At 38.4% G+C, this 16,014-nt stretch overlaps 1 protein-coding gene across 3 annotated transcripts in view; it reads right to left on the bottom strand.

The window, feature by feature from the left end:
- Nucleotides 1-16,014, bottom strand: part of LOC126483888 (S phase cyclin A-associated protein in the endoplasmic reticulum) — a 607,888-nt gene that overhangs the window by 522,780 nt on the left and 69,094 nt on the right. For 2 of the 3 annotated variants that reach the window (XM_050107144.1, XM_050107146.1), the window contains one exon: nt 10,386-10,569. In XM_050107144.1, coding sequence (XP_049963101.1) covers nt 10,386-10,569 — 184 coding nt within the window. Of the gene's footprint in view, nt 1-10,385; nt 10,573-16,014 lie in introns of all 3 variants that reach the window. The other variant, XM_050107145.1, reaches the window with a different exon arrangement.

Genomic DNA, 16,014 nt, shown 5'->3' with positions numbered 1-16,014 from the left:
ACTTAAACTTTTCCACAGAAAAGCCATTTAGTATGAAATTGCTCAAGATCTCACTTCACACTTTTTTGAAGGATAACTGCACTTTTTGCCATTGTTATTTTATAATCTGTAATCTATGAAAGAACTAAAATAAATATGAAAACAAACCTTGACGCTTTGTCTTTTTTAGCACATGTTATCCTGCAAGATATATTATAACAGAAATTTTCCAGTAAAATTTTAAATAATGGCATAAATGGGTGTTTCTGGGCCTGAAAATTTTCTAAGTGGCTGGTTTTCCTGTTGCTGTAACTCAGAAGAACTACTGTGCCTTGTAAACTTTCTAAATGCACTTCATATCTCTCCAAAACAACATCAATTATCAGATACCAAGCAGCATGTAAGCTAATTCCTAATTGTGTTATGTCAATGATAAATTTTTGAGACTCCTACAACAGCCAGCAGGAGAACTGTGGAAATCCATTGTGTGGACCAGTGTCAACATTTTGCTTAATAACTACTGTAAAATGGAAAATGACAAGTTACAGAAACTATTAAACATTAAAAAAAACTGAAAACTGTTTCAGAAGAACATATTTGAAACAGAGAAATTAAAAAGAAGTGTGCATAGATTTTGCCACTCGAGTTTTGCTGCTTCCTGCAAGAAGTTATTTGCCCACATTTGTGCCTGTACTTGTTGACTTATTTGATCAGAAATATATTCAGTGCATTTATGAATCTGTTGAATGATTCTTCTTTTGGTTCTGTGCTATTGTTGCATGTATGTAGGGATTTTTCAGAAGAGTGAAAAGTCTGCTATTATCAGCTCTGTTTATTCTGATTTATTTTTATTGTTGGTAAGTGGTGTATTTGCTTTACAAGTTCCACTAGTGTCAAATGCCATGTTTTGTACTTAGACACACCTATGTATTTTTTGTAGATTTTGTCAGGTTTCTGCTGGTCATTCCCATACACATCTCAGAGTTCTAACAGCTTAATTGGTAGACACCTGACATCTGAATTTCAATCCCAATTTATGTACCAAATTTCGAATGTTTTAAGCTGTCTCAGTACCTAACATTCTCACTACATATCCCACTTTGTCTATACTTCTAATACAGTGAAGTGCATCTAGTTTGCAGTTTCATTTTCAGTTTCCAGTTTCTGACTGTGATGTATTGTCAGGGTGTAAGCATAGTTGTTAGCTTTCTGAGGTTACTGTATGTTGACGGTCCTGCTGCTTCCTTTTTCTCCTCAATACTGAGAACATGTATATTAACCTTCTCCTCGTATATGGTATTCATGTACAAAACTACTCAAAAATTGGCACCGTCTGCCAACAACAATGGCTGTGTATTCTCAATTTGTTGTTCAAGGGCTGTGTTTAGTCTCAGACATAGATATTATACATTTGCTTTCAACAGCAAATCTTAATCTTATAATTAGTGTTGTCACTGGGTTTTTCTGTAACAGTTGATTTGAATAGCAAATCTCTGCCATTTTGTTGTCGAGTTGTGCTAGGTGAGACATGTTAGTATATTTTTGGTTATTTAGCATGAGTCAGTTATTTTATTCTGACAAGTATGTCATGTATATATTTCTTTTGAAAAGTCACAGCTTAGGAGTTATTATTATTTTTGAAAAGTCACAGCTTAGGAGTTATTATTATTTTTGAAAAGTCACAGCTTAGGAGTTATTATTATTATTTACTATTATTATTACTGTTCTTTCTTCTTTTTCCTGGACTTATCATCTGTCCTCATGTGTTTGACATGTTGTTATGGGTCTGACGACATTAGTGGTACAAGGTGGCCCAATGCCCTTACTGTCACCTCTTACAACCTAAACTACATCCCCTCACGCACTGTGGATTAAATGTCTCGTCGGGCCACCAATTTGGCATTATCTAAAGAGAGAGAAAATTGTGATTTGGCAGATCACACTTACACACCTTCAGTCAGCTACCATCTAGTTTCTGTGTTGTTTGGCTCATGAGTATGTGCAGATTTGTGTGTTACTTTGAACAAATGTTTTCTGCGAAGTACCCAGCTCCTTCAAGTTCCCTTTCCAATGTTTGCTCAGAAACTAGTTGAGATAGCTTGCTTTCACTGAAACGAGCAATTCCTGTTGGGCTTGAAACTAATTCTCATTAAGGTGTTTGACATCCCAACTGGTTTCAGACAGTGAACTGTACCATTTACTTTTTTTGTTGTTAGAGTACCCAAGTGAGTTTTACAGTAACAGGTGCTTTTAGTCTCTGATACTTATCAGAGAATATTAAGAGACATGAACAGTTAAACTCCCACCCAACTGCGGACACAGAGCTCAACTTTTTAGGGGAAACAGAATACTTAAAAATACGGAATATCACCAAACCCATTTCTTCCCCCAGAGGCAACATATTGCTTTACTATTACTAATTGTCATAAATGAAACATTTTCAAGAAAACTAATAGGAACCTCTTTCCCCTCAGCACTTTTGTTACATAAAAAAAAACTTTTTTATTTTAGATTCAGTGCATTAGTATTTGTAAAATGACTCTTTCATATAGTGTTCATTAAAAAAATGACGAGCATTCCACTTGGGACCTGTGGAATGGTACATTAGCTTATTTGTTTTATTTGTAAATATTTGTCATGTATTGTTGTTTTTCTGACATGTTCTACATCCTGGAGGACCTCCTCACTACGGATCAATTGGAATGAAAGTAAATCTAATCTAATGTAAACTAATCTAATCTAATCTTTAGTAATGTCATCAATACTAGCAGCAGAGAGAGATTTACCTATTTAATAATCGCAACTGGCCCAAATGAACTACAAACACAGACAAAATTCTATGGAATTGTTGTGTGTTGCTATATCACTTACCAATAATTATTCCAAGTTTCTCTAGAATTTAAAACAAAATATACTAATACTTTGTTTGTTTTAACAAAGATTTGTAACGGTGAGACTGCAAATAATTTAAAATGTTTCATGTTCTCACTAGAACCGACTGCAGCACTATGGATCTAGATCCTGTCGAAGGTCCTCTGTATGGGAGCATTGGTGGATCCTCAAATTATGGTCATGAACCACCCATCATCCATTTGAGCCTCTGGCCTGTAGTAAGGCTTCACAAAAAAAGACACGGACGACGTGTATGCACTTTAGTATTCATGATGAATAGTCCTCAACTTCTTATGCGGTGTCTGGCAAGCAACAAAGGATACTCGGAGCCCAAAGTACCACTTTTTCCGACAGCCCCACTTTCTGCACAGATGTAAAAATCCATAGTGAGTTTCCCAGACTGTGTCCCACTGACCAGTGCTTGGCGTTATAGTGCTTTCAGTGTTTCTTCTGGATGTCCAGGGCTCCTGTATCAGCTAACTGTGTTGCTTCTTTGATCATGGTGCTGAGGTGTTTCATGTAGTCTCCTGAGTATCATCTAGTTGAAATTAGAACAGTGCATCCATTGTCTTCATCTTGGGGTAGATGGAATGTTGTGAAGCCTGTAGTTTCTTGTTTCATTACGCTATATGAAAATGTCACAACTGGTAAGCTCTCTGAGATCAATTTACATTAAGAGCAGATGTGTCAATGTCTTATTAAAGCATTCTGTGAGATCATACATCTGTGAATGGTAGGCACTTGTCATCCTGCTGATGATGATGGTGTCACACTGTGAAATTACCTCAGATACTATTCTTGACTGTAAAACATTTCCACAATCAAAGACCAAACCATTGATTGCTCCATGTTTTCTACAAGGGATTTTATGATTTCTGGAATTTCAGCCATTGACACAGCTTCAGTGACAATGTAAGGATGAGATTGACCCTATTATCCATCAATTCCCATTTGCTGGCTCCAGGAACCTGTCCAAGAGGTCAATCCCAATTTGGTGGAATGGTGCTGCTGCAGGCAGGTTTGGTACCACATGCCCTACATGTTTATTGTGGCACATGCTTCCATCATTGTTGTCCCTTACAGTGGCTCACATCGTGTCTAACAGACTGGTACAGATGTGGCCAGTGATACCTCCAGTCCAACTAGGGTCTTCATGAATGCCAGTTTGCCAGATGTTGGAACGTTGCAGAACCACTTCAAGAAGCTGGCTGTAACTGAGCTGGGATGATGAGCAACCATTTCCATCCCACTCTATCACAGGTCCTCTTATCAAATGCTCTGAATATTAATTAGATGTAACCTTTGGTCAGTTCCTCTTCCTGCAAGGTTTCTGCGTTTTCTACAGTGCTGGATCTTCCCTTTGTTCAGCTGCAGTATCAGTTAATGTTGTGACAACTGGTATTTCAACCACACTGCTGTGCTCTAGCAAAGGATTTCTTGAAAACTAGTTGGCAGCCTTGTGTTTGTGTCCACTTTTGTATATTACAGTGAAATTGTATTCTTGAAGCCTCAGTGTCCATCTGACCAGTCAACCCAATGGAGCCTTCATGCTAGTCCACCACCACTGTCTTAACTGTGAATAGTTTACCAAATAAATACAGCCACCAATACTTGTTGACAGTCCATAAACTGTAAGGCACTCTTTCTCGGTTGTAGAGTAGTTTCTCTCAGACTTGGAGAGTACCCTGGAAACATAAGTTATCTCCTTTTCAGCATCTGCCAGGATTTGTGCTAGAACAGCACCTATCTCATAACCGCTAGCATCGGAGTGAAGTTCTATTTCGGCATTCTCATCATATGCTGCTAGGACTGGGGAAAACCATAGTGTCTCCTGAAGGACAAGGAAAGAACTTTCTTACAGCTCATTCCAGGGCAATTTGATGTCTCCTTGAAGTAGTTCTTGCAAGGGATGTGCCTTGGTACAGAATTCCTTTATGGATCACTGTACGAGTGCATTCTTAGAAAACTTCTCACATCATGAATGTGCCACGTGCTGAGGAGTTAGAAAACCTGTGAGTGCTCTTATTCTCTCTGGATCAGGCCACACTCCATAACCATTCACTAGATGCTTGAAGATTTTCATTCCTCTGGGGGCATGGAGGTGCTTTTCCAGATGTCTTTGAAAAATGATAATGTCATCTAGATAGCAAAGACAAGTTGTCCATCAAACATTCCAAGGCAGCTGGAGTCTTACACAGTGACTTTGAACTCATAGAGGCCATCAGGAAATGTGAAAACAATCTTTTCCTGGTCAGCCTGTCAGTCTTAAGCAATGGATGAAGTGTTTGTAAAGGTAATCATTATAAATACCTTTTATATTACAACCTCCATTATTAGGCAGATAATCCACAGCAATGCACTTTGGGAGTCAAGCTACAATCATCTGGCTGTCTAAGTTAAACCTAAACAAAACAGACTTCAATTACAATTGAGGTCACAATAAAAAATAAAATTAAATTTAAAACATAGTAACTTATTTGGACATGATTTCTCACCTTAGTTTAAAAATGGCAACACAAGACTCTCTGCTTTGCTTGTACATGTTACTGCACATCCACCAAAGCATTCCTTCTGTAAGGTGGTCAGCAGCAGGTGGATTATGTTCCTAATTTGTATGCTAAAATATTTGTAACACCTGTCAATTTTGATTTCACAGTAGTCTTTCTGCATACCCATTGTTGAGAAATACTTTGCTGCTTTCAAGCAGTCTAAAGAATCACCAATACATGGCAATGGATAGACATTTTTCTTTGTGATTTTGTTCAGTTGTCAGTACTTGATACTCAAACATCATGTTCTTCTTCACAGGAAGTACAGGAGTGGACCAAGGATTCTCTAAAGGTTCATGATGTCACCCTGCAGCACCTTCTCCACTTCCTCCCAGATTACTGTCATTCAGTGGGCAACAACCTTTACGATGCTACCTAATTGGTTGATGATCCTTGTAATGATTCTGTATTTGCCATGGGCCATTTGGTCTGTGGTTTCTCCACTCTGAATTTGAAAGCATCCAAAAACTGACACAGAACTGTTACCACTAGCCAATGTTGTTCTTCAGTCAACCAGATCCCATTGGCAGTTCGATAGTACCTTCCTCCCCTGTTTTGTCTGCAATGGTCACAGATAATAATTATTCGTTGATGACACTGAGCTGCCCTTCCTAGATTTGTTTGACTGTCCCTATGCACATAGTTTTAGTGATGAGTAGTGGCTACTCACGACGACTAGTGATTAAAAGTTTTCCCTGAACACCTGCAAGGCATATGATCACTGCTGACATGTAGATCTGTTTTGTGTGCTTTAGTAGCTTTCTGCAGTCGACAAAAGCTTCACAGTTTAACTGAAAATCTCAACTGATAATGAGAACTCATCTTGCTGATGAAGGTGGAACAACAACATCTTTAAAGGCAAAAAACCACACAGAGCAATCTTTGTTATGTGTTCTTGTTGGAACACAGCTTTGTCAGTCTGGAGATCTAATCTTCCACAGTCTATAACTGCCTGTGAAGCCTGCAAAAACTCCATCTGAGAGCAATGTCATGGCTACATTCTCTTAAAAGGGAGAAATTTGAAGGGCTATGTTCTCTAATTGATAGTTATTGCTGCAATAAATTTTCCCTCTCAGCTGTTCATATTTCCCATTTTTAACTTAGCACAATCACTTTCATATCATGGAGCATAGTCTCCTCTAGTTGGCGACAATTAGCATTCAATACTACAGTAAGTGAAGCCCCTGAGCTGACTAGCACCCAGAAAGAGGTTTCCTGTCATCTAGGTAACTGTTGTCATGTTGGATATTCATCTGTGACAATCTCACCTATACAAATTACTGTCTAGTTCTCCTGATTTCAGTGGATAGATGTGTGGCTGGTACCTTTACATAGTGGAGGAGAATGTCTACAGCATGTTGGGGAGTGACTTCATCCACAATACGGCAATGAGTTTTATCTCATAGGTCAACAATAAACAACTGCAGTGTACAGCAGTACTAGGACTGTCACAATGGTTGACAACTTGTGGTGCAATAGTCACCACATATTCATCATCTTCCTCTGCAGAAGCATTTAAGTCCAGAGCATCCAGAGTGAAAACTGATTAGCATGTTGTCCTCTGAGCTGCAAATGTCTTTTCTTCTGTGAAGTGTTATGTTAGGTGGAGGAGTTGCTTGTACCTGTGTTGGTCAGATATTGGATTGGAATGGATTGTTTGGGGAAAGAGACCAAACAGCGAGGTCATTGGTCTCATCGTATTAGGGACGGACGGGGAAGGAAGTCGGCCGTGCCCTATCAAAGGAACCATCCCAGCATTTGCCTGGAGCAATTTAGGGAAATCACGGAAAACCTAAATCAGGATGGCCGGACGCGGGATTGAACCTTCGTGCTCCCGAATGCGAGTCCAGTGTGCTAACCACTGTGCCACCTCGCTCGGTACGGTCAGATGTTGGATTGTTGTTTGACGGTGGTGGCGTAATTCCGTGTTGGCTGTATCCATTCTTCACAGCGCGTTCCACTTGTAGTGGAGATTGGTGTTAATGATCAATATGTCTCTTCTCTAGCATTCACTATAACTTCCTGATGTATGGGATCTACGTTAATGGCTGCTATGTCTTATGCATTGGGTGCAATAGTTCTCGCTGCCATAAAATGTTTTATCTCTGTTTTTATGACCTGGTGTGTGAGAGACACGAGATCATGGTGTTCCTTCAAAACTGCTATAGGGACCACATTTGGAAATCAATCATAACTCTTTCGTCCAACTCTCTTCCTTGTATTTCCTTGATATGCTGGCACCACTTGATGAATTCTTTTGCTGTTGTGACATCCCTTACCAGAAGAGGTGCATGCTGTCTGCAACTCCTTTCATCAAATGTGAGATTAGTTTCTGTCACACGCAGATTCGCAATGTTGCAAAGGACCAAAACATTCTGCATGTAAGACTGTGTTGTTTTCCCATGACATTGGGCCTTGTTCTTTAACTGTTCTGCTAAGACAACTTTCTGTTGCTGGTCACTAAATGTTTGCTTCAGTTTGGTCTGGAATTTGCTGCAGTTATTGAACTTCTCTTCTTTGTTCTCCAGCTACCAATGGGCTGTGGTGTCCAAATAAAAGTATACATCTGCCAAACACATCATATAATCACACAGGTTGTATTTGGCAACTTGGTCAAATCTTTTTGGACATTTATTCGGGTGCTGACCAGAATCCTCTGGAAAACACAAATGGATTCTTGATGTGTAGCTGACTTATTTTTGGTTTGGAATCTATTGGTTTGCTGAATATAGCCTTTGGAATGATGTCCTGTTCAGTTCCTGTCCCTGCAGGTGACAGATAATTTTTACGTTGCCTAATTGAAGCCACAGTGATGTATATGTTTTGCAATACCTGGCATCTCAAACAAACAATGTCACATGTACTCACACTTGAATGCAAATCCAAAAGCAGGGTTGTCAATGCAATACAAAACTTATCATTGAAAGTATGTCTATTATGGACACTGCATTAAGCCAGTTCCTGAATAGAATGTGCAGCTATTTATTCAAACATCAAATATTCCAGAAAACTGATATTTATACGTACATTGAATATTTAAGAACATACGAACATTATGCACCCAGATATTTCAACAGCCTACTGATGAGTACTAAATAATAAATAATTGCTGGTGGTCAGGTTTGGGACAGCAACCAGCAGCATACCAGACAGTGACAATAATGATTATACCACACTGTGCGCAGTATCATTTCCACTGAAAAATCTCACACCAGGTGACACAGTGTCAGAGACTTGGCAGCAGCAATAGTTAGGCAATGCCTCTAACACAACCTTTCTCTCTGGGATGCTAGCCCATCAAGATATGCAGAAGTAATGAGAAGTTTGCATTGCAGGAGTGAGGTACTGTCAAAATTGACACTGTGAGGGCACGTTGTCACTCTGGATAGCTCAGCCAGTAAGAGTGTTACTTAACGCTGAGCCACAATATGTTTGTTTCAATGTATGTATGTGAAAACAATTGCTTTTGTGTCAAAGAGTAAATCATAGATAAATTACAAATCCTGATATGCATGTTGCAACAGCAATGAAAAATGTTCTCAGAAGAGAAAGACAAACAGACAACAATGAAGGACCAGAAAGTTCAGTGCATTACAACTAAGCAACAAACATTGTAACAACTCAATGCTCTCCAGCATGGGTATTACACTCTGCAGCAAAAAGTCCACTGTTTTGAAACTTCCTAACAGATGAAAACTGTATGTCAGATCAAACCTCTTCCCATGGCAGTGACTGGAATAAGGTGCACTGTAACTGAGATATGAGTCTGACATAACACGTCAGTTTTGACCGGGCAATACTGCTCCCTCTTCCTTTATGTGAGAAGTAGACATAACTGTTGCAAAGAAGAATGTTAAAGTGATTTGTAACAATCTATTTTGATGTATGAGGAATTGAAATTTACACCAGATCTTTCAGTATTCCCCAAGTAATTTAGAACCTTCAAATATTTCTGTGATTTTTCCAGGTAAGCTAAAATTTAGCTAAGAATTCAAAGCAAAGAATTTGCAGCATGTTCCTGTAATAGCTGTGGCAGTGTTCTCTGCCTAGAAAGACTTCACATAAAGTGTCAAAAACTTTAATGAATGTGTCATGGAAAAATTCTATGTAATTAACAAAGAAATCTTTTTTGTACGTGCATTTAGTATAAGGCAAGTGTACTTGTGCACAGCTATATTTTATAATTCTTCTGGCGTTCTGTATTCATTATTTGTAATCTCCCAGTCCATCTTCTCTTGAAATTCTGTGAAAAGGTCCATGAACCACCAATGGCATCAGTGACCTCTTTCCGTAAGAGTGGCTGGGACTAGCAGCATTTTAACTGAGAGGCAAGTTTCACAATTTGTTGTTTACAACCTCCTGCTTAATGGACATGCGGTTTTTCCCATAACATGGAAATGAACTGCAAGGAGATTACATATTAAGGCACAATTTGTGTCAACTGTGCACTTCTGCTGCTGTATTAGCTTGAGAATTTTCATAGACTCCCACACAACCTGGCATCTAAAAGATTAAGCATTTTTCCCTTTCCATATGTGAGCAGATGAATGTGTCTAGAAGTTTCTGGACTATTTTCTCTGCTAGGGCATGTCAATTTAACTGCTTGAATAATATACAGTGTATCAGATCAGATGATAAATCTCTCACTAGCTGGAATTTCATCTGGAAGACATAGCCCTAAGTCACGTCACAAAAATAGGTTGAGTATCCAATGGGCTGACCCCTCTTACACATTACTGTTGTAAATGAACAAAAAATTATACTTTTCCATTACGTGAACACACACTTACTTTAGATACATGATAAACGGGCAGAGGAAACTAAATTCCAACAAATCAAAAAAGGAAAAGAATGCACCAAGTGGGCTGTAAAAATGTGTATGACCAAAAGTACATGGAAATATTGACTAGCATGAAATGTGGAGATAGCTGTCACTAAAGTAATAAAGCAATTTTTGAAGCTTACCATCATCAGCAGTGCGTGGCAAAACCTCAACAGAGACTGTGGTAGGTTGCTTCACCTTGTCAGAAGATGTTGAGCTGTTTAATGAAGAACTTGATCCTATAGGGCTATTCTTCTGTGTCCTGACTAAGTTTTCCTTTCCAGGAATACCACATGCCTGCCGACTCTGCTGATTTGGTGTTCTAACCTGCTTTATATAAGACACCAAGGTCACTGTCATTGCTAGAGTACAGGTACAAAGGAAATGTGTACAAATAGATAAAGTGTCAAAATTAATATGCAGTCTTGCTAGTAATATAGGTGCTGACACTGAGAATAGCAGTTAATTGATATATACAATGGAAGATGAAAATTGCATCTTAACTTAAAATTTTTTCAATGTTATGACTACCAACCAATACAAAATTTTAGGATGGAGTATTGTTGATCTTAATAGCTGCACAGTAATACCTGTATATTTCACCTATAAACATGTTTCAGGCTTAGCCAACTGTCAACACATCAGACAAGAGACAGTACACAGTAATGTAGTTTTACAGACGTCATGTAACTAAAGCTCCACCTCAAATGGATAACAGACTTTACAACTTGGCTATACTGGCATATGATATTGCCAGAACACGTGATGTGTGATCTCTATGCCACTGCTTTTGATTTTTCTAGTGATCACTTTCTTGTGGACTTTAGTTTACAGTTAATGTTATGTTTGAGACATGAACCTAAATTGAAACTAAGAAGAATGAAATACCGGTGTGGATGAAACAGACTTATGTGCAAACAACGGAGCCTTTTCGTTGTTCCTATCTGTAACTCAACATTTCCGCTATATGGTGAGTAGCAATCAATCCTTTTCATAATACTGAAAAAGTATGGGTCATATTAAGAAAGTACATATCAAAATCACTGTTAAGTTAATGTTCTTAAAATTTTTGTATTTGTTATGTTGTCCACATATGAAACTACATATGTAAAAATATTTCACCTTATTCCAATGTGGGACTATTTTCTGTAACTGAAGAGTATTTTCAATGCTTTAGTGGTAAACCCAGATTGAAATATAATGCATAAGAGGAATTTATCAAATTTCTGGTTATTTTTGGTATGTGCAGCTGATCACTGTTATCTCTATTTCTCGAAATACTTTTTAACCTATTACCTGACTCCTGCATCATTCTCATATCACCGCTTTTATACAAGTCATACAGTTAGCATTCAATAAATGCTGATTCAACCAATTAATTTTTTTGAACATTTTAAAAGCACAAAACAATATTATGCCAATCTGACGTTCTCCTAACAGCCAGTGATTTACTAATAGAAAAAAGAAGTTAAAGCGCAATTTACACAAGGCCAGTATCACAGTGACACAGTGCCATTACTCGAAATTTTACGTACTCCCTGCATACATTACCAGCCCCAATCTGTTGGCCCAACCAGCTGCCCAGGCCATACTTCATCTTCTGCACTTCTACAAGCATATTAAATATTTTATATTTTAGTACAAACAATTAATTTTCATTACTGAAGGCATTTTAAATTCATATTTGCAACTACAACAATTATAAAGCAATTATGGACATTGTTGTTGTTGTTGTTGTTGTTGTTGTGGTCTTCAGTCCTGAGACTGGTTTGATGCAGTTCTCCATGCTACTCTATCCTGTGCAAGCTTCTTCATCTCCCAATACCTACTGCAACCTACATCCTTCTGAATCAGCTTAGTGTATTCATCTCTTGGTCTGCCACTACGATTTTTACCCTCCACGCTGCCCTCCAATACTAAACTGATGATCCCTTGATCCCTCAGAACATGTCCTACCAACCGATCCCTTCTTCTAGTCAAGTTGTGCCACAAACTTCTCTTCTCCCAATCCTATTCAATACCTCCTCATTAGTTATGTGATCTATCCATATAATCTTCAGCATTCTTCTGTAGCATCACATTTCGAAAGCTTCTATTCTCTTTTTGTCGAAACTATTTATTGTCCATGTTTCACTTCCATACATGGCTACACTCCATGCAAATACTTTCAGAAACGACATCCTGGCACTTAAATCTATACTCGATGTTAACAAATTTCTCTTGCTTTCCTTGCCATTGCCAATCTACATTTTACATCCTCTCTACTTTGACCATCATCAGTTATTTTGTTCCCCAAATAGCAAAACTCCTTTACTACTTTAAGTGTCTCATTTCCTAATCAATTCCCTCAGCATCACCCAACTTAATTCGACTACATTCCATTATCCTCATTTTTTTTTTTTTGATGTTCATCTTATATCCTCCTTTCAAGGCACTGTCCATTCTGTTCAACCGCTCTTCCGAGTCCTTTGATGTCTCTGACAGAATTACAATGTCATCAGCGAACCTCAAAGTTGTTATTCCTTCTGCATGAATTTTAATACCTACTTCGAATTTTTCGTTTGTTTACTTTACTGCTTGTTCAATATACAGATTGAATAACATCAGGGATAGGCTACAACCCTGTCTCACTCCCTTCCCAACCACTGCTTCCCTTTCATGTCCCTCGACTCATATGACTGCCATCTGATTTTTGTACAAATTGTTAATAGCCTTTCGCTCCCTGTATTTAACCCAAAGAGTATTCCACTCAACATTGTCAAAAGCTTTCTCTAAGTCTACAAATGCTGCAAATCTAGGTTTGCCTTTCCTTAATCTATCTTCTAAGATGAGTCATAGGGTCAGTATTGCCTCACGTGTTCCAATATTTCTAAGGAATTCAAACTGATCTTCCCCGAGGTCGGCTTCTACCAGTTTTTCCATTCGTCTGTAAAGAATTCGTGTTAGTATTTTGCAGCCGTGACTTATTAAACTGACAGTTCAGTAAATTTTCACGTCTGTCAACACCTGCTTTCTTTGGGATTGGAATTATTATATTCTTCTTGGAGTCTGAGGGTATTTCGCCTGTCTCATATATCTTGCTCACCAGACGGTGGAGTTTTGTCAGGGCTGGCTCTACCAAGACTATCAGTAGTTCTAACGGAATGTTGTCTACTCCTGGGGCCTTGTTTTGACTCAGGTCTTTCAGTGCTCTGTCGTACTCTTCACGCAGTATCATATCTCCTATTTCATCTTCATCTACATCCTCTTCCATTCTCATAATATTGTCCTCAAGTACATCGCCCTTGTACAGACCCTCTATATACTCCTTCCACCTTTCTGCTTTCCCTTCTTTGCTTAGAACTGGGTTTCCATCTGAGCTCTTGATATTCATACAAGTGGTTCTCTTTTCTCCAAAGGTCTCTTTAATTTTCCTTTAGGCAGTATCTATCTTATCCCTAGTGAGATAAGCCTCTACATCCTTCAATTTGTCCTCAAGACATCCCTGCTTAGCTGTTTTGCACTTCCTGTCGATCTCATTTTTGAGACATTTGTATTCCTTTTTGCCTTCTTCATTTACTGAATTTTTATATTTTCTCCTTTCATCAATTAAATTCAATATTTCTTCTTTTACTGAAGGATTTCTACTAGCCCTCGTCTTTTTACCTACTTGATCCTCTGCTGCCTTCACACTTCATCCCTCAAAGCTACCCATTCTTCTTCTACTGTATTTCTTTCCCCCATTCCTGTCGGTTGTTCCTTATGCTCTCCCTGAAACTCTACAACCTCTGGTTTAGTCAGTTTATCCAGGTCCCATCTCCTTAAGTTCCCACCTTTTTTCAGTTTCTTCAGTTTTAATCTACAGTTCTTAACCAATATATTGTAGTCAGAGTCCACATCTGCACCTGGAAATGTCTTACAATTTAAAAGTTGGTTCCTAAATCTCTGTCTTACCATTACATAATCTATCTGATACCTTCTAATATCTCCAAGATTCTTCCACGTATACAACCTCCTTTTATGATTCTTGAACCAAGTGTTAGCTATGATTAAGTTATATTCAGTGCAAAATCCGACCAGGCCGCTTCCTCTTTCATTTATTATCCCCAATCCATATTCACCTACTATATTTTCGTCTCTTCCTTTTCCTACTATCGAATTCCAGTCACCTATGACTATTAAATTTTTGTCTCCCTTCACTATCTGAATAATTTCTTTTATCTCATCATACATTTCATCAATTTCTTCGTCATCTGCAGAGCTAGTTGGCATATAAAATTGTACAACTGTAGTAGGTGTCTATCTTGGCCACAATAATGTGTTCACTATGCTGTTTGTGGTAGCTTACCTGCACTCCTGTTTTTTTATTCATTATTAAACCTACTTCTGCATTACCACTATTTGACTTTGTAGTTATAACCCTGTATTCACCCGAGCAAAAGTCTTGTTCCTCCTGCCACCGGACTTCACTAATTCCCACTATATGCAACTTTAACCTACCCATTTCCCTTTTTAATTTTTCTAGCCTACCTGCCCGATTAAGGGATCTGATATTCCACGCTCTGACCCACAGGATGTTAGTTTTCTTTCTCCTGATAACGTCCTTGTGAGTAGTCCCCACCTCCGGAATATTTTACCCAAGAGGACACCATCATCATTTAACCATACCGTAAAGCTGCATCCCCTTGGGAAAAATTATGGCTATAGTTTCCCCTTGCTTTCGGCCATTCGCAGTACCAGCACAGCAAGGCCATTTTGGTTAGTGTTACAAGGCCAGATCAGTGAATCATCCAGACTGTTGCCCCTGCAACTACTGAAAAGGCTGCTACCCCTCTTCAGGAACCACACGTTTGTCTGACCTATCAACAGATACCCCTCCGTTGTGGTTGCACCTACAGTAAAGATATCTGTATTGCTGAGGCACGCAAGCCTCCCAACCAACGGCAAGGTCCATGGTTCATGGAAATTATCACCATACAAATGAAGAAATTACCTTCAACTGAGGTGAGTTTTTGCATAAACATCATGCAAATTAATTTCAATTGGTGTGGCAGTCTAATCCTCCTAAAAAAAATTTAATAACAGCACGAAACTCATTTTTCTCAAACTACTACAATATGTGCTGCACTTAGCACTTCAGACAGCTGCCAGCAAACAACTGTACATTACCTCTACCTGAAACACTTAATGGCAATATTATGAAAAGGATAGATTGCTACTCATCACATAGAGGAGGTGGTGAGTCAAAGACAGGCACAAAGAAAAAACTACTTAACATTTAAGCTTTAGCAAAAAGGCCTTCTTCAAAAATAAAAAAGCACACACACATTCACCTCTGTAGAAGGCCTCCTGGCCAGAAGGTTAAATGTTTAATAGTCTTTTCACTGTGCCAGTCAGTGACTGAACACCACCTCTAATGTGGTGAGCAGCAATCTATCCTTTTCATAATATTGTTGTTATTCCATTCCGGACCTCTTCATGAAAGTGGTATAATAGTCCCATGTAAAGACACCACCATGAATTAACAAAGTTCTTGCTTTTTCATAGAAGTTCAAATAACTTATGATCAAGATATGCTTTATGAAATAAACAACATAATGTGTCTAATATGGAGTAAAAAACTGTGTCTGTATGTTTCACAGCAAAAGAAACATGCATAAAACACAATACATGCTCTCTATCACACTACATAAAAACCAGCCACATGATGTGCACATTTAATGCAGCTAGAATATAAAACAGAAAAAGAGAGTACAATTGGACAACATGGAGTATATCATGTTCATTTAGGCT

Source organism: Schistocerca serialis, chromosome 6 (genome assembly GCF_023864345.2).
Source record: "Schistocerca serialis cubense isolate TAMUIC-IGC-003099 chromosome 6, iqSchSeri2.2, whole genome shotgun sequence".
Lineage (NCBI taxonomy): Eukaryota > Metazoa > Arthropoda > Insecta > Orthoptera > Acrididae > Schistocerca > Schistocerca serialis.
Note: the sequence above shows the minus strand (reverse complement) of the source record. Positions and strands in the feature narration are given on the sequence as shown.